At 39.9% G+C, this 27,352-nt stretch overlaps 2 protein-coding genes across 3 annotated transcripts; both read left to right on the forward strand.

Moving 5' to 3' along the window:
• The first annotated feature begins 1,237 nt into the window (after positions 1-1,237).
• LOC132317057 (centrosome-associated protein ALMS1-like) lies at positions 1,238-6,349 on the forward strand. The gene is made up of 2 exons (XM_059817854.1): positions 1,238-1,311; positions 5,130-6,349. The coding sequence occupies exon 2, from the start codon at positions 5,207-5,209 to the stop codon at positions 6,347-6,349; it is 1,143 nt and encodes a 380-aa protein (XP_059673837.1). The 5' UTR covers positions 1,238-1,311; positions 5,130-5,206.
• A 3,317-nt stretch (positions 6,350-9,666) lies between these two features.
• On the forward strand, positions 9,667-24,767 carry LOC104260690 (centrosome-associated protein ALMS1). Of its 2 annotated transcripts, none has more exons than XM_059818099.1 (7): positions 9,667-9,772; positions 10,907-11,161; positions 12,293-12,537; positions 13,684-13,867; positions 14,084-14,147; positions 18,410-18,509; positions 24,405-24,767. In XM_059818099.1, the coding sequence occupies exons 1-7, from the start codon at positions 9,748-9,750 to the stop codon at positions 24,447-24,449; spliced, it is 918 nt and encodes a 305-aa protein (XP_059674082.1). In that variant the 5' UTR covers positions 9,667-9,747; the 3' UTR covers positions 24,450-24,767. The 2 variants fall into 2 exon arrangements, with proteins under 2 accessions (XP_059674082.1, XP_009814781.2); XM_009816479.2 differs by having other exon boundaries at positions 10,907-11,086.
• The last annotated feature ends 2,585 nt before the right edge of the window (positions 24,768-27,352 follow it).

The raw sequence follows: 27,352 nt of genomic DNA on the forward strand, positions 1-27,352 counted from the left end.
GGATGAAAGGATGCTCTGTGATTCATCAACTTCTTTTGCTTTGCCTGCTGTTATTTTTCAGTTCTCTCCTATACGTAAAGAACACATCACTTAAGCATTATAGGTCTTATTTGCAGGTTGTTTTCAGTCAGAGCTTTTTGACATCCAAAATTATTTGTAGACAAAACTAATGTGACAGAGATGTCCACTTCCTGGCAGATGTGCCCCAGGGGAATAGGTTGATACAACAGTGACAGTAAGGCACAGGTTAGTAATTATAGCCACAAACTGTACTTGTAATTGTTTATGCATGTCTCTGCTCATTACCTTTTTCCAGTCTGTCTGTTGTAATATGGTCAAGAAGAGAGAAACAAATGTGATGCAAGTCTGTTGTTTTGCAGAAACTATGATGCTAGATACAAAAATTCAATATGCATATGAGGCAGTGCAGGGTTCTAGGAAACGTATAGCAGAATTAAAAACAAACTTTGTTTTTTAAACTCCCTGCTGCAGCTAGGATTCTTAGCTCATGACTAGTAGCTTAAGGAAATTGAGTTGAGTAAGTCTGCTGAATGTAACCAGGTGGTGTTGACAGGAATGATAAATCAGCTAGGGGCCATTTTAGGTTTCTAATGTTAGGAGACAGCGATAGGATAGTAAGAGAACTCTGCTGCTGTTGTCTTGAATTCTTGTTTAGAGGTTATACAGACCTACTCTAGTCTTCCAGTTTTTCTCTATTGCTATTCTGAGCTTGGAAAATAGATATTTACATCAGTCAGTGAAAATGTCTGGAATTTTAATGTGAGCAGGAGGGAGTCTGGACAATCCAAGTCCTGTGTCTGGCTTCCTAGCAGACTTGTCTAATGCTCATTTTCTTGTATTCTTCTCTGCTCATTAGTAGAATAGGTAAAATTTATCTACCTCTCAGGAAAGAAACTTACCATCAAAGATCATGGAAAACGATGTGGCGCAATACCTACTGCTGCTGTGTTACTCACCAGAGCTGCTTACTAGGGATCATGATTGTTGGTTGGTGAATAGACTGGTACTAATACTTGAGTAACAAGCTTTCTTTCAGATGTTGCCTTTGTTGTGAAATTTCTGTATCTATTTTTCCTGCTTCCTCTTTTTACTCACAGTTATCGCTCTCTTTCTCTGCAGGGTCAAATGATGCCCTTGCTCCAAGGTTTGCGGCAAACGTGCTTGATTTAAGGGATGATAATCCTCCAGAGAGTATGGCTATCAAGCATAAAGAAGGAATCTACAGTAAGAGGGCCAAGCCCAAACTAGCCTGGGCTGAGGAGCAAACGGAAGCACTGGAAGCTTCCCCAGGTAGTTACATTGTGTATTTAATTTTACATGTGTTTTCATGCACATTAAAGAAAGTAGAGCAAAAGAATTACATTTCAGGATCCATGATTTCTGGTCTCATGATATTGCTGATAGTCTGCCTGACGATGCTGAATTTGACTCTTTTTTCTCTTCCCTATCTTTCTGCTTCTCCCCGACTGCCCAAATACTGGGACATTAGTATTTGCTAGCATTCCAGTGGCCCCAGTGCTTATTGGAGCCTTTGTAAGATTTTTTGGGTTTGGTGGGGTTTGGGTTTTTTTGGGGTTTTGTGTTGGGTTTTTTTTAAGGCACTCTTAAGTTTGTGAAGTGCAAAGTCATCTTTAAGTGTAGAAAGGATGCCTGTGTGGAAAATGACAGAAATTCCCTGGTAAATAAAAGCAGGTGGGATGGCTCTGTATATTGGGTTGGGGTTGTGTTCCTGCCCACAAATACGCTGATGCCCTGTGTTGTCATGTAAAGTATCTCTCTAATATTGGTATTTAAGTGAATTTTAATTTGATTTGACTGATGTCTCTTTTTTCCTCCCCTCCATTAACCTTGTTGGATGGTACTCCTGAGGGATGAAGATCAGGGTTTGCCACTATAGTAGCCTACTTTCAGGCTTTATTTGTTGAGAATGCTGACAAAATGAAATTACGCTGTGCTAACTGATGATTTTTGACTCTGTATCTCATGACAGTAGCTAAAATTAGTCCTGATGGACACTCCTTTTGTACAAAACGTCATTCTGTGGTTTTGAATGGCTGATAAACTTCCTCGTGTCTGAGTAGGGTTGAGGATTTTTGTTGTGTTTGAGAGTTGCATCTTGTTCCTGGACAGAAGTAACTGTAAACAGAAAATTGCTGAGTGGTTGCCATCTCTCCTAAATGCAGCTATTAATTCCTCAGGGAAGCTCTTTATTGCACAGTACAGTATTTTGCAACATGTGCTATATTAAACAAAGAGTGAGCAAATTCCAAGGAGGTAATATAATTGTGGCTGTTAATGAGGGATGGGACCTGAAACATAGCAACAGCATAATGGATTCTGAATTAGAGAGTTTCTGCTCTCTTCTAGGCAGTCACTTATATAGGGGTTTTGGGAGCCCGTTTATTTTTCTTAGTATCACAGAAACTTGTTATATGAAGACAGTTAATGAAACGGCTTTTTATGGAGGATCTCAGTGTGATTGTTGTTGTCCTTTTTAAGCAGGCAGCTCAATATACCCGGGGTAAGGTCACCCCACAGAGCAGTGCTGATGTATTGATAGGGATCCCTTCTGTTGATTTTAATTCTTCACTTTAGAAGGGTTTTTCTTTGAAGGTTTTCTCTTCAGAATGGAGAGGTTTCAGTATTTCCAGAAGGTAATTTAAAATGATTGCATAAGACATGCTGAACTTCATTATTTTATGTTCATTTTACTTTTTTGGTAAGTGTACATAGGACTAATAGTTGAATTAGTGCAACAGTAAAGACAGTGTTGTCTTAACCTAGTTTTTCTAATGGAAGAATAATTCTCTGTGAGCATTTATGAAAGGCAAGGATACGGAAACAAGTGGAGTAAGATAGAAAAATGCTTTTCTTCATTCAGGGTGGGTAACAGAAGAAGAATGCTGGGTCATGGCAGTAGAGCTGAAGAAAGAGTTGCGTATATAGAAGTGAGCTCTCTGAACAAGAATCTGCAGTAACAAACAAAATATCATGCTGGAGCAGAGATCAATGGATACCTGTCTCTCTGAATAGCCTGGATAAAAATGAAAGGGGAACACAAGTGTTAATATAAAATTATCTAATAGTATTTTTCTGTAGCTGTGATGGTCTAAAGACACAGGCAAGAAAAGAACTGAAAGTAGAAATAATCTTTTGTTAAACCAGCCAGTACAGTTGGAAATCTAAGCAAGCTTTCTGAAGAGACTTGCATGTCTAAAATATTCTCTGACTTCTTCAACTATATTTTTAGATGGTCTAATAAAAGATTACTGCTGCCCACAGAGCTTGTCTAGAGCTTAGAATTATGCAAGTTTATGTATTTTTTTAAAAAAAGTTTCTCTATATAAACTTGTTTTTATTTTTTGCCTGTTTGCATTCCTTCCATTTTGTTGGTAACTTTTAAAAAATACAGAAATAGCAAAAAAATTCTACATAGTATTCCCAAGCCTGATCTCATTTGTCAGGAGGATGTGGAGGAATCCTCTTACATGAGTATATAAACATTGACCGTGTATGGAAAGACAAATTCCTCTAATTTTGGAGTTAGTGAGACTGGGTCTGGTTATGCTATTCATGATCTTGACATTACACTGAAGTGTGTCTGTCTTGGGGAGGGAAGAGATGTATAAAATGTAAGGAAAACAAGTGACTAAATAAAAGTAAGGCTTATGAGGCAGTGTTAACACTATGAATTCACACAGTTGTAACCCTTCCTGAGCTTATCTTACATCACTTTTTGCCATGTGGCATTGAGGTTTTATAGAAACACAGCTTGTGATTCTTGATGAAGTAGGTAGGTATTTTCCTCCTGGGGTAGGGAGAGGCTTGGTTGTGGGACTTGCCACCCTTCTGTTGAATCTGGCAAAGATTGCTCAAATCAAGAAAGGAAGACCTGGTTTCCAGTTCTGTTTTCATCAGTAGATCACAGTCATGGAAACAAGACTGTTTAAGACAAAAAAAATAAAAATACAAACAGAAAAACAAACTTGGGAGGAGTGTTGGAGAGCTAGAGAAAAACTAGTATGAGTGTGATTCCTGCCATTAATAGAGCTTGATGTGCACTTGCTGACAGCTCCCCATTACCTAGTCACTGGTGTTGCCATTAGCAAATGGACTGTTCTTTTTTTGTATTGACTTTTTAATTTATATTAAAGCTATTACTACTCTATAAGGCATCTTTAAATTACATACTTGGGTAAAATGGCATGGAATATCTTGCAGTAAGCATAGGGACTTGGGAAATCCTTCTGGGTCTAGCATCTGTAATTCCTACTTTCTGCCTTCATGGATCATTATATAATTCAGTCCATTACACAAAGAACATAACATGAAACACATTTTTACTTTTTAAAATTTGGGGTTTTTTTTTAACAGTATATTACAAATGGCTTTAAAATTATTTTGGAGTATATTTCTGCTAGCACATGCTGCATGCATACTTAATGTATGTCTATTACAAATGAGTTTATAATTGGATTTCTGCACATAGTCCTCTGCAGTTTCAGATAGTAGCATATTCTGGGGGGATTTCACTGCTGCTTTGAACTAAAATATGTCATCTGAGCTTGAAAGCAAAGCAGGGCTAGGTTTTGGTATGCTGTCAGATGGTTCTAGGAGCTGAACAGGGACCAGTATTGGTTGTCTTGTATATAGGGCTGTTCTGAGTTAGTTAAGAGATAATGCTCAGGCATAGCCTTAGGGGATGTTTGTATTCCCTGGGGCATTTGTCTGAAAAGAGGCAAAATGAGTTGTGGCTGCCTGTCATGAGTTTCCATAAATATAAATAAAGACTCAGTCCAGATTTTGGTCTGGGTAATAATTACTTGTGGTGTATCTAGATTCTTCCTTCAGATTCAGTTGGATATAATACTCTCTTGGATTCCGTGTTGCAAATGATAAGAAAATATTATTTATATGCTTTTAATAATGCTGAAACTTCATTTCTATTTTTGTTGCATTTTGGGAATGGATACAATGATACCTGCTTTTGTAATCCTTTGAAGTGATTGGAAAGTGTTAGGATGAAAATCATCCTGTTTAAGATTTGCTGTTTGCTACTTAATTCCCTGTAAAGAAACAAAAATTTTAAGTGTTTTCTTCTCTTCTAGAACGCACAGATCATTCAAAGTCTGTAAAAACCACGCATTCAGTCTTCAAATCTGCACGGTTCTACCTTCATCATCCAATGCCCATGTGTGAGAGCTACTTTCTGTCTAACAGCGAGCTATCAGAGGACAGTTCTGGTATTGGACATGCTAGGCCTTCCTCCAGGGCTGTCTTGCAGAATCGGGAAAAAGCACATCATCATCATCAACGTGTTTTCTCTGTTAGTCATAAAAAAGATGGTGAAAATGAATTCTTTCCACTCACTGCAGAAGCAGATTACAGCAAGAATGAGGATCTAAATGTTGGCACGTCTTGGGGGAATGAAACGTCAGGGAAGGAGCTTCCTCAACATATCAGAAGAGAAGCAGAACAAAAGGCAGCTAGAAATTATCCTGTGCGATGTAGCCAAGCAAATTGCCTTAATGAGGCTGTGGAGAAAGATCTGCCACCGAGACAGAGAACCCACTCCAGTGGTAGCTTAGATGAACTCTGGATTAAGTTTTTGGAGTGCCAGAAGAGACACCAGCACCGTGTTTGTAGGGGTAATGGTGAGCTGTCTCTTGTTGAACGCCTTGATCGATTGGCCAGGGTCCTTCAGAATCCCATTAAGCATACACTAACACTAACAAAATCTGAAAAGAATGTTTCTGAAAAGCAAATTAAGGGAAGAGAGCAGAAGAAAATAAGACGGCCGAAAAAGAGGATGTCTGAAAGTACCTTAAAGCCTAATGCCACACATGTTGAAGAAAGACCGTGTATCACCCATGATAAAAATAGCTTTGTTGAGCTCAGGAAAAATAGGTCAGGAGAAAAAATTATCTGCCACATGAATAAAATTTTGGAGCACCAGCAGTACTTGGAAACGCCTAGTGACACTTCCTCAGAGACAAGGCTTAGTAGAGATCATGGCACCACGACCATTTCCACCACTTCTGAATCGGATGTGGTGACCCAAACAGAGATGGAAACTGCTACTCAGACTGAGGTGAGCAGTTCTATTTCCACCATTGATACTGCCAGGCTGATCAGGGCTTTTGGGCATGAAAGAGTACGGGTGTCACCAAGACTCTCCCAGCTTTATTATACCATCAACCACCAGAAAAGTCGCTCTGAAAACTGGGACAAGGAAAGTGGCAAAGCAGTGGGTATAGAATATCCAACGGTTACTTCTGAGAGACACAGGAAAAGGAAAGAGATCCAGGTATGTGGTCAGTTAGACTAAAAGACAATTTTGACTAATCTTTACAGGAACTCTTAAACTACCGTACAGTAGTAGAGTTTGTTATTCAGAAAATCATTTAAAATTTCCCAGAGAGTGTTGTTTAGATGGTAAGCTTTCGTCTTTGATCTAAGTAGCTCAAACAAGTCTTTCTGCCTTTCCAGGAATAAGGACGAGATCAAAATATCTTAAAACATCAATTGTGCTTTCTTTCTCTTTGTTCTTATTTGTCTTTTTTCTCTTCCTTTATTTGTCTTGGGAAGCAAGATCCTGCTGTATCTGATTTCTAGTTACCTGCAGGTTCTGTGCTTTAGCAATCCTGAAGACAGTGGTGGTAAGCTGAGGTTGTAGATTTTGACTGCATATTGCTACCTGAATATCTCTGGGCAAAGATAAATACCATTTCATAAAAATTGGAATTATTATTTGAATTTTCTTACTGTTTCTATTTTAAATGTTGGCATTATTTTGTCTTGCTGAGTGTTGGTTCTAAGCTGCTTCAATTTGTGTATTTGGCAGTTCAGGCATATTAAAAGACCAAGTCTTGGCCCTAAGGATTCTAGGTGAAAAGTCTGGATTAAAGCTGTGTTAAAGTGGAGAAAATCTTTCTGATTACTTCCGCTGAATTTGGCCATTGCCCTTTGGAGGAGAAGTGAAAATTAATTTCCTGAGGGGGGCCTTGGCATGGACTTGATGATTATAGTAAGAAATTACAGAGTTTTGGTGTTCTGTAATATACCTTAATGCTGAAAAGTACAGGAACAAGTGAGACGTATTTCTGTCTTTTTTTTTTTATTACCGGAAGAAAGTGGTAGTGTCATCATTACTAATAGATTTCGTTGGAATGAGTTAGGTTTTTTTATAGAAACATCTCAAACTCAGTCTGTGTGTCAAGTAAGCTAATGACTGCACGTCTGGGGGAGAAACAGTCTTTTTTCAGGACTAAGAATGGTTAAAAAAACATTGTTATTATTTTTATTTATAATATTTATTTAAAGCTGAAATAAAATTGTCATAAACTTTGCAAGATTAGGACCAGTAATCAGAACACTGACCATCTAACAATGAAATTAGGATCCAACATTCCTTGCATGGTTGTAGTATTTAGGAGATCATTTTATTCCATATTCCATTCATAAGATTAATCTTTCAATGCCTGTTTGGACCTTAAAAACAACATCTACTCTTGCTTGTTAAAATCACCCATGAGATAACTGATTGCAGTAATACTTATATGAGAATAAAGGCTCACTCTTCCCAGCGCTTGATGTTGCATTGAACCCCTATGGCTTTAAAAAGTAGTATCTGTTATCTGCTGATGTAGTGTTCTTTTTAAAAATACATATAAAGAGACACATGACCCACCTCAAATAAGGAGTGAGAGAAAATTGATGGCAAAATGGCAAACTTAATTTAAAATCCAAATTTTGGTAATTTTTGTGATGCTTGGCTGAACAGAAATCGAGATTTATTTATATTTTTAGTTGCAAATATCTGCGGTTCAGAGATAGATATTTATTTATAGCAGGAGCCCTGCTCCTAGAGAGACTACTGTACGAATCTTTCAGGCAAGTGCTGCATTTTGTAGCTCGGTTTTTTTGAGAGCCTATTGTCAGCTCTGCTTCCAGAAAACTTTATTACAGCTTTTTTTATTTATAGATGCTGAACCCATCCCAGAAGGTTTTTATCTATTCCAGTTTCTGTTATTTCTAAAGCACTCTTCAGGCTGCCATCTGGTAGCAGGTACAAAGCTAAAGGTTGCACTATTCAACTGCTGAAGGGCTTTGAAAGCACTACACTGAATATTCCAGTCCAAATAGAAATATGCGCGTCAATATTCAGTATTGAATGACTGCTTATATTTATTTCTGCTGGCTGATATGCATGTGCATGTAAACGGGTTGTCTTCAGTTTTTTCCTTACTTTATACTCTCTTCCCTTTTGCTGAGCACATATTCAAATTTGCTTCTGTTCTCTGAAAGAAGATACATATCTACTACATCTGTCTAGTGCACTCCACTAGAGCTGAAATAGCTTTATGAAACTAAAAAACAGTTCTTGCCAGTAAGCATGAGAGTAAAAATTGCCTCCTTTTAATGTTGAAATGAGATTATGTTTTGCATTGAAGTGGTGATAGCAGAGGTTCAATAAAAAGGTAATAAAAAAGCCTCTGTTCATTTCCACTGTGGCTAGCGTTATGAGTTACTAATAGGATACTAATTGCTATGATCAAGGAAAAAAAATAAATCTGTTTCATAATTAAAAATTAAATTCAGTAGAGTTGCAGAGATTGGTCTGTGCCACACTGTTGGATTTGAAGCCTGGGGGAGCACTGTCAGTTAATTGCTGTTAATAAAGCGCTAACCTTCTCTGTATTTTATATAACCAAAAAGCTTGTGGACTAGATGCATTACACTTACAGAGTATATGCCTTTTTAAAATGGCCGTAAAGTTATAACATGTCATAAAATTTGAATCAATTTATTATAACAAAGTTGTGCTGCTTACATCCCAGCAGCTGGAACTTCTGTTTGTGTGAATGGTGAAGATGTGAAACTAGTGTTTTTCCTAAGCCATGATCTTACCACGCATCTCCTTTTTCTTGTTTTTATTGAGTTTAGTTTTCTCCACCTGGAGAACTTTGTGTAATGAGGATCACAGGCTCAGAGAACTTCCCATGTTTTGAAAGGACTTTGCTCTTCCATGCCAATGGTACAGAACTGGAGTTCAATGTGAATTTACAAAGCAACATGTTAATCTTTCAAGACAGTTTGTCCCTCCAGCAAACCCAGCAACCTTTCAAGGCTTTGGTTTGGGAGGGTAGGAATACAGGATTCAGTTTAGATGTTTATTCTCCCTCTTCCCAAAGCAGAGATATTTCACACTTCGCGGTCTTTCATGAAAGTACAGCCAGCAAATGATCTTGCTGCAGCAAAGGGTTTTTATAAGTCTGTCTTGACAGGCCACATTGTCTCAGGAACTTTGGACGAATGAATTGGGGGATGCTCAGCACTGTACAGAATCTGATCACAGGCAAGCTCGTGCCTACAGAAACGGTGCACTCTTCTTACTAGAATGGGATACAGAAAGTGCATTGTTGCATGAAGATAAAGTCAAGGCTGACTGTTGTGTGGCATAGCAATGAGACACTGGTCAGCCTGTGATAGACATCTAAATAACAATAGAATCAAGGTACAACAAGTAAAGAGTGATGACTATAACTTTTTTGCTGTTCAAAACCTGCTTTCTGTTCATTTCAGTTAGTATTTCAGGAATTTCTGTTCTCTTGCTTGTTTTTTTTTTTTTTCTAGAAGGCAATCTCGCTTTCATGGGATACAACTTCTGCAAGCAGCAGTTCTTGGGGGCCAAGCTCTGCTCTTAGTAACAAGCGACGGACCCGGATGCTAAACAAAGGTATCCAAGCAGGTGAGTTGTTGAATTCCAGACTTGTCTTTTCTGGATTTGCTTCCTTTCATCTCTTTGGAAACCGTTCTCCAAAGTCTGTTGCTTGTTTCTGGTGATGGGTATGTACACGCAGCATTTTTCAAATTCACTTCAAATGCTTTTAGAGAGAGATGTTATGTTCTAATTAAAATGAGCCATTTCATTTCCTTTCTTGGTCTGCTTGAGTAGAGGCCAGTTTTCTCACCTACAAGTAAGTTTATTAACCTAAGCTTCTGATCCATTTCAATAGTAAAGGTAGACTAACTGTATTTTTTTATGTTTTCTCCGCAAGACATCTGTTACTCACAGAATGTATTTTGTAGTCATATGCTATTTCAGAAGGCAACTGCAGTGTTTCATATTCTTCTTGGTAATATTTTGGATTTTATATTCTATTTAAAACATAAGCTGATCCTGGACTGGTGCAGTTCTGCATTTGCGTTTTTCTGGTGGCAATTATCAGCTTCTTCAGTGCTTTCATTTACACGCCAAGTTCCCATCATAAGATTGAGTAATGGCTTTGTTTTAGTCATCAGACGTCTCAATTATTTATTTATTACCACTTTTTTTTATGTGCAAGCGGATTGAATCAGAAAAGTATTTTCATGGCTTGTTTGCAAGATCGCATTATGCCTTTTTGAATGTTAGTTGACACCTTCCACTTTATATGTTTCTGTTTAAATATTTGTAGTGCTGTGGGCAAGCCAACAGCTGAAACACAGTTTTGGATGGGACGCGCTGGAGAAACTTAACAGGTCCAGAAAAACCTGCAGTTCCATTGTCCAAAATGTAAAGCTGTATGTTGACCTGCCATTGTGTCTTTCAGCAGCAAATTTGAAGTTGACTCTTCAGAGAGTTAACGCGGGTCCCCAGCAAGGGGCATAGTTGGTTCAAGTTTAATTCCCACCTCCCATACATTAACTAATTTTACTCCTTGAGTTGGAAATGGGAATATAAAAGATTTTGCCTTTTGAAGGTGGGATAAAGTAAGTGATGCTTCAGTTTCAAAGTAAAAATTGAGGGTCATCCCCTGAACTATGCATGTCACACGTGCTGATGTTAAAGTACCTCCAGCTTCTCTGGAATAAGGTGTTACTGCTTCACTTTCAACTACAGGAGACTTGGAGATTGTGAACAGTGCAACTAAGAAAAACACTCGAGATGTTGGTGTGACTTTTCCTACCCCAAGATCTAGCCAGCCAAATCACCGGCCACAGGAACCCTGGCATTGTGTTGATGGTATTTTTGGGGAGTCAGATGGTATGGTCACAGATCATCAAGCAGCAGGAACCAAGGGTAAGCAGAAGGGACAGCCGGGCAATTTTTTCGTGGAGAAAAGGATGAAAAGGAGCAGGCTGCATTTACCACAAGGTCAGTCCGAAATACGCTTTCTCTGCAGACCAGAAAAGCTGTACATCTCAACAGCAACCAGCAAAATATGTGAGGATGATTAGCTAGGACGCAGAGTAGTCTGTCACTAGTGCAGTCAGTTCTTATTCTGTTTTTAATCAATGAATTTTAAACAAAACCACTATGTCAAGTGAGCTCCCTAGTGCTCTATTATGATGGCATTTTCAATCAAGCTGTTAGATGCAACCTAGCCAGTAAAGGTCGTAAATACGAAGCAATGAATAAGGCAAGGAGAGATGAATGAGATGGGAATCATGTAGATACTTAATTTTGATTTTCAATGTATAAAAGGTTCTGTTAAGCTCTGAGTAACTGGTCACTGTAAGTTGTACTTACTGTTTCATGTACTGAGGCTTCAAAGAACAAGTATTTTCTCAGAAGTACTTGAGGGAAGATTGTGGTACCAGAAGAACTAGACTCATCTCCCTCTTTTTAGCTAGAGTTGCATTTTTGGGCTGATGGTGTAGTCTCCTGACTTTTTTTTTTTTTTTTAATTTCCCATCAGTCATAATTAAATGTTTAAAAATGTTTTCCTTAGTCATCACTGCTGTTGTTGTAGGGACAAATCATTCTCTCTCATACCGGTTTAATTTAGAAAATTTAGAATATCTGCTCAGGGTACTGGCTGATGTATTCAAATCCCGTTATGTATGTAAACTGTGAGTAATCTAATTCTTGTATACATATTGAACATTTGGAAGATGTAAAGCATTTGATCTTCAAAAATAGCTATAAAAAGCCATAGGGCTTAGGACAGCACAGAGGCTCCTGAAAAATGTGTAATTGCTGATAAATAACTATTCTTTCTATAAAGAGAGAAACTTGCAAACTAAGCCATTTTGTGCCTTTACAAAAGCATTGCTTGACAAAGGCTTGCTGGTTTTCTGACACTTGGCAAAGGAATTCTTTTGAATCTGCCAAAGGTGTCTAATACAGAGTCCCACTGTTACTAAACTGAAGTGAGTATTTACTGCAGTGTTAGGCCACTGATTGGATTTAGCTAAGACCTTGGGCATGAAGGGCCATAGGTGGGGATGGAAAATAGGCACATGTATTACCTATCTTGATTCTCTTCTGTGGTCTTTTTAACAGGGATTTCATGGTTCGTCCAAGCAGAAGACTTGAAATCTGAATCTAGGAAAGAAAACCACTCCAGTGCCTTTTCTGGTCCTGGTCCATCTTGGTTTGAACCATTGACCAGCACAAAACCTTGGAGAGAGCCTCTCCGAGAGAAGAACTGGCAAGAGCAGCAGCACAGCAACATGATTCAGCCAGCAGTTCCAGAAAGAGATGCTGACAACAGGTCCTCGCGGCCGTTTGTGAAGCTTACGCTACAGGTGAAGGCACTCTGTGCTATAAGGCTGCAGGGATCTCAGTAGGATTTCAGGAGTAATGCTGAGTCTTGTGGAAACATGTTTTTCTTCCCTTTTTTTGTTGTTGTTGTTATTTCACCTTTATAATCGGTGGAAGTCAAGATGTTACAGACCGCTCCTGTTGAAAACAAAACAAACCAAAATTAAACAAACAAAAAAAAACCAAACACCACCCCCTGCCTGCCCAAAACGCCCAAACCCAAGAAAACCAATGAATTTGTCAGTCCTGTTTGGTTATGGTAATCTGGCTTTCCAGAGTATGCTAATATATTTGTATTGACCTAATATTTTAGGGCTTAAATCATTTGGTTTGAGGAACTAGAAGGAATGTAAATGAGGTAGTGTCAAGTCATACTTGCTTCCATGCAGAAATAATACTGTGTGATGTACATAGTATGTGATTAAAATGGGCTTTAATTCATACAGTGCAAACAGTACATACATATATACACATGGATATACAGTGTACCCTTTAGATCAGGTGTGACCACTCTAAATATCTGTGGAAAAATACAGATGTAGTGTACAGAAATATTTTTTGAAAGAAATCATCCACAGCAAGTGAAATCTAAATTAGGAAGTGCTAATTAAGGTGCACTTCTAAAGTTTCTTTAAGTTCAGTTGCATCTGCTCATGTGCTCAGAGACTGCTCTGTGATGGAAATTGAAGTGTGGCAAACAGAGGTATCAGGAGATCGCTTTCAAAATTCCACTTGTGATCCAAAATGAATTGCTAATGTTGATGTGCCCACTGATTTATAGCAAGGGATTCTGTAATAAGTTACAGAATCTTCTATGGGCTCAACTTTGTGAACTTTGCTGTGCTTTTTTGAAAAGAGGTTTGTGTCCCTTTTGCTAATTATTTTAGCAATTTTTTTTTTTTTCTGGCCAGTTAGTTTTCTGGTTGTTGACAAATCGTTTGTTAAACAAGGTCTCTGAGGATCTACCCAGCATTAGGGATACAAGATTTTGTATGTTATATCAAATACTACTTTGATGGGATTTTTTTTCCATGCTTTGGTAATGGTGTTAGATATTTTGATTATTCCCTTCCAGCTGTAGGGAGACAGTGTGGCCACTTCAGACTTTGTTTTGTGTCATCCCATCTTAGGAGGCTCTTGCAGCGCATCGCCCTGATTTCCTCTCCCGCTCTGGAGAGCGTGTGAAGCACCTGAAGCTTGTAATGGAGGAAAGGAGGATACAGAGTGTACTGCAGTCTGAACGAGAAGAGCTATTTAATCCTCCGGAGAAAAGAAAGGGCTACAGGAATGCAAGTCACACACTGTCTGACAGAGGTAGCTACATGGTTCTGCTCTTTACATTCTATAGGGATTAATGAATTTCCACATTATACTTAAGGCTGTGTGTATTTTTAATAAAAGTATTACAATTATTTAACATTATTGTCTATAAGAATCCATAACTTTAAAAGGAGTCATATTGTTGCAGTAGTATTCTTTGTGAGAAGTAGACTTGTTCACTGTTGTCTTATCTCAAAATTTTCTGTTCAGGTTTTCCGATTAGAGAAAAGAGAAGAACAATTCCAAAGAGTGAAATGGTTCAAAGGTCTAAACGGTAAGGTTAAGAAAATTTTGTTTCAGGTAGATAAGTGACCTGGGCAGGAAAGACAGATAAATCACATCTGCAGTCACAGAACTGGGTGTTGGGGATAACTCAGCTTTTTCAGTGCAAGATGTAGGCACCTTATCAGAGGGAGAAAGCACCTATATAGAAAACCTGAGAAACAAGATCATTTTGGAAAAATGATTTCTGTAACTAAATCTGCTGCAGTATCTGCCATCCAAGCACTTCAGCAAACTGTGCAAGTACTCGATCCTGAAAGGAGAGGAAGTGTAGGGTGTGGGCCACTGGAGCATCTGTGTAGTTTTAAACGTTAACAAACTAGGTAATTGGTGCAGGAAGTGAGGCATCGTTTCACCAAATGAAAGTAGCTTTATGTAAGAAATAACTACCCTGAAAGGAATACGGAGGCTTTTACCCTTGAAGAAAACCACCTTATGATAGATTTTGCCTAATTTTTGACTCAAGTAATCCATAAGTGCACGGCATGCTAGCAGTGTATTAAACGTTTGGAATACCTGTGCTACAGAAAGAGCATGTGAAGGTGTAATAAAAAATGGACTCTATTGCAGCTGTATTCTGAAATGGTAGTGGGGTCAAGAGGAGGTGGTTTGGAAGAGTACCAGTTGAGAAACAGCATAAATACTTTAAAATAAATTAGATACTCATGAAGTCAACTCTGATAACTTGTGAAGATAGATAAAAATACAATGATACTCTAAGTTATTTCAGAGTCAAAAGAAAACAAAGGTCAAGAGTATACTCTGAGGCAAGGGTTACTTAACTAGTTGGGATTTTAGCATGTATGTAAGTGCTTTGTTGCATTGAAGTTTTGGAATGTACACGCTACTGCAGGGAAGGGTTTGTGCTGTGTGAAAGGGACAATGCTGTGGACTAGGACTGTTTCACAGCATCTTCATCCCTAGTAGCGATGGGATGGAGCGCACCTCAGCAGCTTTGCAGGTGACACCAAACTGGGAGGACCAGTCAGTATGCTGGAGAGCAGGACTGCAGTTTCTAGAGATGTCTGCAGGCTGGAGGAAAGGGCCAAGAAGAATCTCATGAAGATCACCAATGACAAAGTCTCTCCTTGGGACAGAACCCCCCCCAAGGACACCCCTCTTAGCAGTGTCCGAGGACAGACTGCCCATGGAGTGGCCGTTCTGAAAAGGGCCTTGGGGACCTGACAACTGGTGGACAGCAGATTGGACGTGAGTTCGCAGTATGCTTTTGCAGGGATGAAGGCCAGCTGCACACTGCATTTCATGCAGGTGGAAGGAAGTGGATATTCCCTCTGCTTGGCACTCATGGGGCCACAGTTGGATCCTGCCTCCTGTTCTGGGCTGACAGGACAAGAGAGAGGTCAACAAAGTGGCCTGAGTCTGGTGGAAGCCACCAAGACAGTCAGGGGCCTGGAGCACATGGTGCATGAGGAGAGGCTGCGGAGGCTGGATTGGTTTGGTCTGGGGAGGAGGAGGCTGAAGGTGCGGATCTGGCAGTGGTGCTTCCCTGCTAGAGGGAGGTTTAGGGAAGGCAGAGGAAGACTCTTCTTGGAGGTGCACAGTGACAGGAGAAGCAGCAGTGGTGATGTGTTACAGGAAGGAGAAGTTCTAACTGGAGACAAGGACATAGTTTTTTCATGAAGAGGGTGGTGAAGTGCTGGACCAGCACCCACAAAGGTGGCTGAATCTCCATCCTTGGAAATAGTCAGAAGTTGACAGGATGAGGCCTGAGCAACCTGATGTAGCCTTGAAGTTAGCCCTGCTTTGAGCAGGAGGTTGGACTAGGTGACCTCCAGAGGTCCTTCCAACATAAGTTACATGGTGATTCCACAAAATATCTACTGGAATACGCAATAGATAAAATAAACCCCTTGATATATATGCTGGGAGAGTCCAAAAAGAATGTTTTATTTCAATAGCCTTCGGTATTTTAAAGTATTTTTAGGATGTTAATAGAGAGGTGGCAGAAGTGGTAAGTACGGTAAATATGTCAGTTCCCCCAGAAATGCATCTCCATGTTTTAGCTGAAGTAGAAGGATTTGAGTTCGGGTCACTCAGACTGTGAGATTGATGTATCTGAACTCATAGATTTTCAGAAACTCTGATTTCATAATAACTGCAGTCAGCGGGACTTGTATGGAGACTGATTTAGGCAGTCACACTTGGTGACTTTTTTTTTGTTCTTGTTGCTGTCATACTTCAGCTCCCAGTTGGAGCTGAGAAGTAATTTATTCTGTACCATTCTTTTGAAATCCACACCTATAATGAGCGCAGAAGCTTTTTCTCTGTGAGTTTATAAATGGAATTTCTCATGGCAAATTAGCTAGAGGTGATGAAAACAATTTTCAATGAATTTGCCTACAATTCTGCATTGCCCATTTCTTGTTCTAAACATCTTTATGGTGGGATGATTTGTGGGGGTAAATCTTGATCTTTCATTGAGGGGAGCCCTAGAATGGCGAAAACTTTTAGAGAATGGTGAGATGGTAGTAAAGCAAACCCCCAAATCTTGGAGGTATCCCTCCCCCCATCCTGTAACACATGCATGGACCCGGCACCCTCTGCTGCCTTCCAGCAAAGCGTAAGAGGGGTAAAATACACATCAAAATGTGATTTACTTCCTCTTTTCTGTAGCGGTAATGTGGGTAGTGACATTTTGAGAAAAGATGACCTCCTAAGAGCAGCTGCAGGCAGAGTAGGAAAATAGGGATACACAGGAAGGGAGGTCACTGGAAGGAGTGCAGTTGCTTTTTTTTATTTTTCTTTTTTTTTCCTTTTTTTGGTGTTGGATGTGTATTTGCTTGCTCATCAATTCCACTGTGAAGTCTGATGGACTGGTAAACACATTTGTGTGGAGGACTATAGAAGCTGCAAATGTGTATGGCTCTCCCTAGCTGATGATGGTGAATTAGACAGGAGATAATATTCAATACTAATTGAGATTTGGATCTGATCCTTGCTTTCTTGATTCTGCCTACTTAGGTATGCGTTATCGTACAGCTTCCTATTGCTTTGTTTTCCAGCTAACTTCTCATCCTTCTCTCCTTTGAAACATGCAAGTGACACCTACCTTGTACTGACTGAATAGCAAATGGGTGCAAACTGATACGCATTTGCCTCCCTCACTTCTTTTGCCGATCTGAAGTATTACTTATTTTCCTGCGCTGGTGGGCTATATTGATTTGCAGTGTTCAAAACAGAGCGTGTTGAAGTACTTTCAGATAATACGAGTTGAACATAGATGCATTTAAAAATATTTGAAGTGCCAACAGTAAATATGCAAAGATACTATACTGACGTAAGAATGAAACAGTCTCTAAAAGAGTATAATGCACTATTGTATCTGTAACAAGTATTTTTTTTTCTATTTGCTGATTATCAAACCAGCATGTTAAGAAAGGAGTTATAGTAAGATCTGTCTTGCTTTAAATATTGCAGGACTGAAATTTTTGAACATCGTTCATTTCCACCTCCCATAAAGCGCAGTGTTTTTGAAGCTGCGTATTTCTTGGTCACCCCTGTCACAAAACTAGTAAAGCTTTATGATCTTAAAGGAAGATTGGCGAAGGCAGTGTGAGCAATACACTGCCATCCTAGCTCTCAGGTCCCTGCTTTAGATGGTGGCATGTAAAACAGGCTAGAATAGCACAGTGACTCTGTGCTGAGCACCAGTTGCCTTCTACTCAGTTCAAAGCATCCCTTGCTGTTTGGCTCTGGGATGGGAGAAGTTCAGCACCGGAGGAGACAAAGCATTCCCCTAAACAGGGCAATCTGCTTCAATATTGAAAATACTGAAATTTTTAAAAGATGCCTAAATACCTTAAATTAGGTTATTCTTGTGATAGATATTGCTATTGATGGATAAACACGTTACTTGGGATCAGCATAACTAGTACAGAAAAGCAATGGGGCTGTTCTGTACTGAGGATACTGAAGCTCTGCCTTTTGCAGCTGGGTAATCATATCAGCTGTATGGTCATTTTAATGTTATAAATATTGCTTTTAGGAGGGTGCTGCTTGTAAGAAGCAAGGCATTATGGGATGTGGGAATTTCCGGTATCGCAGCTACTATGTATTCCACATTTTCCCTGTGTGACACTAGTAAACCCCCAAATAAATGTTTCTGTGATGTAGTTGGCCAGTAGCATTTAACAGAGTGCAAAGATAAAATGGAGGATGTTTTGGGTTGGTTTTTTTAATATCAATACGTTCCTTCCAAGTCTCTATTTTTGACTTTTTGTATTTAAACTTAAGGATCTATGAGCAGCTGCCAGAGGTGAAGAAGAAGCGAGAGGAAGAGAAGAGAAAAATGGAATACAACTCATACCGCCTGAAAGCACAGCTTTACAAAACAGTAGGTGTTCTGGTCAGGTATTTATACTGGAACATTTTAGTTTTTTTTTTTCTTGAAGTCACAAGCATTATAGTAATATTTACTAAATTTTAATTCTGTGGTATTATTTTGCAACTTCTAGGTGGTTAGGATATATTAGCATTTAATCAGGGTCAAAGCAGTCAAGCTTAGCAAAAGTCGGAACGAAAAGTCCCTCTACGTAACCTTCCAGTACCTACACACGGTGTACGGAAAAAAGACAAGGAAGCGTGGTCCTGATTAGAGTGTACAAAACAGGTCTTGCGCAGTCTTGAGGGCAGAACAGAGGGATCGTGGAGCATATTTAAAGAACGACCATGCTTCCTTGAACTGAAGGCTGCCGGTTTTGCTCTCGTGTACCCTTGCTGTAGATGGATTTAGCTTATACAATTCACAGGTAACTTCGCGAACATGGTTAACAAAGCCTGGAGTCATCATTCTTAATTTTGCTCCCGTAGAGAATTGGCAGTCCTGCTGGTAATTTGTTAACTCTGGGGGCTGTGGATTTCGTCATTAAGTGTTTGTTCAGCTGATAATGTGGTCTTACCACACTGGCACAGATCAGCCAAGGATCTCCTCTGTCTGGCAAGCTGTAGAATAAACCAGTAATCCTAAGCGTGGGTATGACTAACTTTGAACCACAAACACTTACCCAGCAGTTCAAGAACAGTTTCTGTGCGGGGGCCTCACCACGCAACCAGCAGCAGAGCAAAGGTGGGGTGAGGACGCCAGGATTTTGGTGAGCAGGAGAAGGAAACAGTGGGGCCCATTTTGCTGAGTTGCTCTAGGACTCTGCTGAACCCTGCCTCATTCTGCCCTGAAGCAGTGAGATGCCCACAGGGAGCCGCTTCTATCCCAGCTCACAACTGCTGCTAATGCTCTTCCTCCCTGGCTGTCCAAGTGGTGTAACATGTGCTTTCTGTCTGTCAAACACAGGTTTAATTAATGACGGAAAGATTGAAGAACTTTGTGCTAGAGACTCGACTGGGTTAAGCATGATAAGTAACAAGGAGAGTCTTCCATCCCTATGTTCTCCCATCTGCACACATCTAATTATCTAGTATTTCCGTGTAACAAGCAGTATCAGTTTATACACAATGATGTGATAAATGTCCTGATAAAACAGAGGAGGCCCATTTGTCCCCTCTGAGAAGTGCACCTCCAAAACTGACCAGCATATCATGTTTTGAGCTGTTCTAGGCATCCATATGCTTAAACTTTCTGTTAAGACTTAATAAGAACTAAAAGATGAGAAACAACAGTTTACAATACAAACACTGAGGTTCTAACCTGACTTACCTTCTCGCTCTTTAACTAACCCATATACCATAAAACGTAGCCTTCTGGAGAACTCTGGCAGCAGGCAATAAACTGCATTATAAGCCTCAGTGGTTTAAGGACATGCATGAAAAATTAAAATGGATTTATCTTTTTTTTTCTCCTGGATCTGAAGGTTGCACTTCAGTTTTAGCATTGCAACTCTTTCCTGGCTGAGTTGTCCTACCAGAGCTGGAATAATAGGGTTAGTTATTTGTTGGGAACAGCAGTAATTGGATTTTGAAAGTCAGGGCTTGTAACGCAATGTATTGTCCAGAACACCTTCCTAATCTGATTGGGGGTACTTAGCACTATAATTACTGGAATTTGATGCTATGCTTTTGCAGGGTATATTCAGGACACATTTTTTTCACTAGTCTGAGAATCTCAGATGCTGGTACGGTAAAGTCTTAAGAGTAAATGAATGCTGGCAGTTGTTGACTTGAAGTAGCATAGTCAGCTGGAAGCAGAGAGGGAATGGATCAGAAGTTTTGTGTACAAGTGTGATTTTGTTTGGAAGAGGGATGATGAGTCATTGAAGTAAATAATGTAATCTTTTTTTGTCTTCCTTGATGATGCAGAATAACTGTAGTGAGTAGCTGTAAATACAGTGAAAGGTTTGTTTAGAATTTGGTTAATGTGTTGCTGAGAGCATCAGTTTCTAAGCAGATCTGATTGTGCATGAAAAAAAGAACCACAGATTTTGTGGAATGACTCCAAAGATGACACAGAGTATTAGGAGAAGAAAACGGATGGTACAAAAGCTCTACTAAAAACATATGTAATCTAGGATTGTATCATTTAAATGATCTGTAGCACTGTACCCAGACTGCGGTCTGAGCATCTCTCATAGAGACAAGTTTGTGAACTGCTCATGTAGAACCGCAGATCAGTATTCTGGAATAGATCTGAGTCTTACTTTAGTTGCAGTCACCTAGAGGAGTCCTGTTGCACCTTATAGAAACCTAGTAGGGGACAGTTCCTTCCAAGATGGTTTGGCATATATCCATCAAACTTGGGAAAGGAGAGGGAGGCAGAGAGAGTCAAGTGCCCTGCTCACGTTTGTGTGTGGGTCAGTGGTGGAGCCAGGCATAGTACTCGTATTCTCTAACTCCCAGGTCAGTGCTTAGTGGCGTGACCTGTCCCTCATGAAACTTCTTTATCCTTCACTTTTTGGATTTTGACAGGCTGGCACTGGACATCTTGACGGGGAAAGGATGTACTCATGCCCCAGCCATTCCAGGGTGCAGCTTAGTAGGTTAAACTGCTGGTGAAAGTGTGTGCTGAGGCATCCTGTTCTGGATTGTCTGAGGCTTACACTTGTATTTTCTTGGCTGACTTTCTGCTGTGCAAATGTTAATACCTGGCAGAGGAGCACTAGTGAAACGGCTGGGCACGGAGGGGTGTCTTAAACTGCCAGGCCCATTTGCTTAGTGAAGGAGGATCTGAGCACTTACTCTCTCCCAGCACCTGTGGCTGAACACTTTGTTGCAATAGTGAAGTGTGTCCTAAGTTTATTACATCTCAGCCATGATGTACTATGGCGCTGGGACACTGGTTGCTTCTATTTCTGTTGCTGATACCAAAAGAGTAGACATGTCAAAGTAAAACTAGGCATACACCTCACTAATACAGCACAGCTGAGGGTGGGATTATCTAGCAGTACATATGCATGCTATTTCTACAGGGCGTTGAGGGCTCCAGATAAGGGATAATTAAAATTTGGGGAAGGAAGCAATGAATTAAACATGTACACACACTCATATCTGTATGTACATGAACATGGACGAGTGTTTACTGAAGTATCCTCACACCAGAACTTAAAGGTATGTTAGGTGTAACTGCATATTGATGTAATTTATGGGCCGATGCTTCAGAAGAAAAATGAACACCAGCTTCTTAGAAATGTGTTGTGAGGAGAAAACAAACAAAATTGTATGTTTCTTGTGCGAGCAAGGACAGATACTATGTGGGACATGCTGCTCTCTGGAGGCAGTGTGTCTCTCATCATTAGCTGTAGGGAATCAAGGATAATGATCTTAGTGTCCAGGTTGAAGGATGAGATGAAACTGAGTTTATTTGGCTCAAAATAAGGCCCCAAATTAGTGAATGTATATGAACAAAACTTGCTTACCTTTTGTCAAGTACAAGTGAAAATACTCATACCGGACACCTGAGAAGCAAGGGCTGCCGGTGCTTGTTTTAAGGCCTTTATGTGCTACAGTGACAATGTAGGGCAATGCAGTTGGGAGGTGAAGAGAGAATGAGATAAGAGTTTGGTTAGCACTGACTGAGGATGGGATCCTCGGGGGGGAAAAATATGAGCTCTCCTATAACTGGAAACTTATCAAAATTCCTGTGCTAGAAAGCAACTGAGGGTTGCACAGGCATTCTTAATTTTTCGAATTGTTAAATACTTATCATAATAAAGATAGCAAAGTTATTTTTATCACAGGATGCACATGGGTCTGGGCTGATATTCTGTCCCAGTATCCCTTTGCTTTTGGACTTTGAATTTCAAATAGAGCATAAAATTATACTAGTCAGATAAGGGAATGGTGCATGCCCTTTAATTTTGAAAACCGTATAGTTGAGACAGATTTCTGATCTGATGGCAGCATAAATCACAACTTTTTCAACCTCAGTGAAGTGAACATGAATTTTATGAGTTTATCAGATACAAATTCATTCCGTTACTGAAGATTTCCCATGAGACCTAGTTAGTTTGTAACTTTTGTAAATAGGGAGCATGGGAGAAACCTCCGTAAAGGGGATAGCAAAGTTATTAATCTATGTACTTCCCTCTACCCCTTAGAAAACAAAAAAAGATACTAGCATTCAGAAACACTAAACACTATTTGATTTATGGATGGGACATGTCCTTTAGAGCCTATGCAAGATAGGGGCCACAAGGTGTCACTGCCCCAAAGGGAAAAGCACATGCTTCTAGAGATGTGAAACTGAATTGCCCTTTGCTTGCTGCTTTACAGTAATTTTTTTTTTTTTTAATGTTTGTTTTTCATCCCCTTGGCTACATTTTCCCTCCTGTCAGCAACATGTTAGGGTTTTTTGTTTTGTAGTAAGTCACTTCCTGGAAGTGGAGCAAAGAGGGGAGATGGCATCTAATTGCTAGCTGGGTTCGCTTATTAGATTGCAAAAGGACCTCTGAGCTGTAAGGACTGTTCAGAGGTTTTGTGGTGTGAGGCGTTTTGAGCCTTTCTGAGGCTTCATGAAGCATTGGGGGCAGATTCCACAGTGAGATTCACGTCAGCAGCTTTGCTGCTTTTTATATGTATGTGTGTAAGCAGAGTATATTCTGTATTGGTATATACACTATATAAGTCTGTGTATATACTATATACACATAAACTGCATACTCTGTGTGTGTGTATGAAGAGCGGAGCTGCATGTTGCCTTCTTCTGTGTGATGCAAAAGTTCTCATCAGGTAATGGCTGTATCATTCTCCCTGCTGTTAGAGCTTTGAGTAACTCAATATATTACTTACTTTATCATACACTTCTATAAAGCCACATAATATGTATTCCATGCTTCAAAATGTCAGTGATCTGCTGGCTGAGCTAGCAGAATGATGTGGTGTTTCATTATTTGGACTGCCCATCGCCGTAAGAATGGGTCACACTAGTAGGTGCCTGGGGAAGAGTACCATAACAGAGCCAGCATTAGCAGTACTTCTCAAAGATGCTCTAACAGTCTGGTGTGATTTGTGTCCAAGGGGCTTTGAATCCATCTTCGGATTGTTTGTTTTTTTTTTTTTCTTTCATGAATTTGTCCACTTGCTTTGTGAAGTGTAAAGGTCTGGTGTTCGCAGGAGGACCACAGGACAGAGTTCCACAGTTTAACTGCACAAGGCTGTGACTCTTCACACAAAGTATTCTGTGTCTTTTTGTTTTGTTTCTTTAAGATCTATTACCAGTTATTTTATATGATGCCTCCCCAGATGATTTTTAGAAGAGTCTGCAAATAACATTGGCTTTTCACCTGCTTCAGGCTGCTCAGAATTGTGTAGACTTTCATCTCTTCCCCTTCAGTCATGCCTCATGCCTCATCCCTCCCACTGTAGTGAAGAGTCCTAATTTATTCAGTTGTTTATTGTAGAAAACACTTTCTGTATCTCCCACTATGCTTGTTACTCTTCTCTGTAACTCTTCTAGTTTTCCTATGTCCTTTTCAAAAATGTATTGCAAACTGGGGAACACGTGACGCCCAGAAGTTTGTGTTCAGAAGGTGAAGGGAGAGACATGCATCATGGTTACTTAGGGAAACAGTCTGTCAGCTAATCTCAAGATGTATTCTGACTCTTTAGCCTTGTTTCTGAGCATTTCCACAGCAGCCAGCACAGTGATATCCTGGTGTTTTTCATACCAACGAGTGAGAAACAACTAGGCTGCTTAAGCTGTCCTAAAAGGTGTAAATAGCCATTTCGTAGTGGTGTATTACCCCGTGGTATTCTGCTCAGAAAACTTAGTATCTTCATGCTTAGCGGTTTTAATATTTAGAGGAGTAACACTCATCTCTCTCGCTTTGTTTTTATCTTTCAGAAAATCACCAACCGTGTCTTAGGGAGGAAGGTGCCTTGGAACTGATAAAGATCTTCCGTTCAAATGAAGATGTATTGCGCTTAGTAAACTTGCAGCATAAAGGAGATTGTGATGTGAAAAAGATAATGCAGTAAATACTTGTGCAGTGTATGTTTTGTGGTATTCACTTGTGTCATTTTTGTACTAACCAAATCTTGCTGTATTTAAGAATCAATGATTTGACGTGAATGACAGGTTTTTAAATAAATGGCTGTTTTTTGTAGTGGTGTTACGCTCTTCCAGAGTAAACATAGTTTGGAAGTACTTGGTTCATAATATGTTTGTAACTACCTGATTGGAATAGCAGTTTTAATATATTTATTTATATTGTTTTTAACAATGATTTTTTATTTTTTTATTTCCTATCTCAATGTAGAAAACTTACTTGTAATGTTTTGTACTGCAAAACCCCCTTAAATAAATAACATCAGATCAGTTTGTAGCAACTCTGGCAGCAATCATAAATCTTCACTGTCTGTATGGACAACATCTAAAGAAACCGGGCCATAATCACCTCTTACTTTACCCAACACAGAACTTAAGAACTTACAAGGTAACTGTAGTGGCTGTTTAAACTGGACGTTATTAGCAATGAAAGAGTGGAGGGGTCCTGACTTCACTGACCTTTCACTTGGTTTGCTGTCCTTCTATATGAACCAAGAGAGTCTAATCAGAGAAAATTTTTATGATGTTGGGAATTTTTAAGCCTTGCTTGAGAGAGTCCCCTTCACTTCAGATGCTTGCATTCGACAGGATACTTGGTTGTACACTTGACTAGCATCACAGTAGCAAAAGATGAAATATAAAGATTGCGGTTCTTGGTGATAGAAGCCTGAAGTCTCAGTTTCATTTGCTTATCACAATAGAGTTCATATGATGTATAAACAGGAAAAGACATCCGAGGAAATCTAAGTGGGTGTGAACAGTGGTTTCCTATTTTCTGTACTTAAGATGTTCATAGCAATTTAGCTCAAGGGACAGCTGTAACGGTACACCCAATTCTGCAGAGGGTGAGGCACAACTCTGAGGTTTTGACCTCTTGTGTTCACTAAGAATTTCACAGAACTTCTTGTTTCACCCCTTGGCTAAGCCATCCAGTGGTGGCTATGGTCCAGCCCTGCCAGTTACCCCCGGAGTTCCTATTGGGATGTAATAAATAAAATCTTCAAATGATGGGAAATAATGCGATTCCCTTGAAGGTCAGTAGAACCATGCTAAATTACACTAGACGAAGATTTGGCATAGTATTTTTCAAACTGTGTCACGTGCTGCTGGTATCACTTGCTGTTAAAGGAGCTGTTATGTGCTACCCCAGAATCAAGTGTGAGAATATATCCAGGTGTTAAGATTTATAATTTATCTGGAGGTACTCTTCTTATCAGAATAGCATGCAAAAAAACCAACCCCCACAAAACCATGATCTAATATGTCGGAAGGCCATAACTGGTGTGGTCTGGTTTCAGAAATCGGAAGCTAAAAGTACAGGTTAAAAATAATACGGTATCACATGGCTGCGATAAATCAGCTCAGAGAATGGCTTATCTCTTTGGACCTTTCCACTTTTCAAAATCTGTTTTTACCTATTTGGTCCTGCCACTATCTTGTCCTTGGGATCAGTTTGGATGCAAGTTGCCGCTTTGCCTTTCAAAGAGCTCTTCTGGGGCTAGAAAGCAGCTTTGTACCTTGCTGAAGCAGAAGGTGCTAAAACTTGCTGGTAGTGCGATTTCTCGTGCGATTGATTCTCTGATATACATATGAATAGACTTGTTCCTTGTGACAAGAAACTCAGTTGTGTTGGAGTCATGACAAGATCTTGCCTCATCGAGTGCTCATTTAAAGCCAGTTAGTGTCTTAAATACGCTTTTAAGCTTTCAACCGATGAAAAAACAAGAGAGCTTAAGGGCCCTGCTGATGCCTCAGGGGATGCTTGGAAGTCTTCTTACAGTCAGGTAACACAGCTGATGGTTGTTTTTATTTAAATGTCCACAGAGTGCCTGTGTGTTGCTCCCTAAGAAAAGCTTAGAGGCCAATGTTGCAAATCGAAGAAAGAGGCAATCCATTTCAACTGGTTGGAGTACCCATCCTCATCTAAGCAGAGAACTATGCATTGTAAAACCTTTCAAAACAAAGAGCTGCTGCAAGTTTTTAATGTTTTACCTTGCTTGAAAATGTTCACTAACTACCAAAGTTATCTAACAGTCGCTGTCATTCTGTGAGTTAAGAGTTGCAGCTTGAGAGCTTTAGCGACGAGTAGCTGCAATTCCTCGTTTGATAATAATACTGTAGCGTTTTTCCTTTGCTAGGGGAGAAGTGTTTGCTTCTGTTAAAAATGTTCTGTACAGGCATGCTTTAGTGTATCAGAATGTGTGATCTGAAGATTGTGCTTGGATGTTTTACGCTGGTGTCGGGCTGCGCAAAGAGTTTACAGTCTGCTTTCTGAGATATTGCAAAGCAAACATTCTCTTTGCTTTGCACACAAAGGGGTGGGGAAAAAAGAAAGTTTTGTAGAGATACAGTATGAGATTGATTGACTCCACCACCTCCCTGGGCAGCCTCTTCCCATGTCTGACAACCCTTGCAGTGAAGAAATTTTTCCTTGTGTCCAATCTAAATCTCTCCTGGCGCAACTTGAGGCCATTTCCTCTTGTCCTGTCGCTTGTCACTTGGAAGAAGAGACCAACACCCACCTCACCACAACCCCCTTTCAGGTAGTTGTAGAGAGCGATGAGGTCTCCCCTCAGCCTCCTCTTCTCCAGACTGAACAACCCCAGCTCCCTCAGCCGCTCCTCATCAGACTTGTGCTCCAGACCCCTCACCAGCTCCGTCGCCCTTCTCTGGACACGCTCCAGCACCTCAATGTCCTTCTTGTAGTGAGGGGCCCAAAACTGAACACAGTATTCGAGGTGCGG

This window comes from Gavia stellata, chromosome 5, assembly GCF_030936135.1.
Source record: "Gavia stellata isolate bGavSte3 chromosome 5, bGavSte3.hap2, whole genome shotgun sequence".
Classification (NCBI taxonomy): Eukaryota; Metazoa; Chordata; class Aves; order Gaviiformes; family Gaviidae; genus Gavia; species Gavia stellata.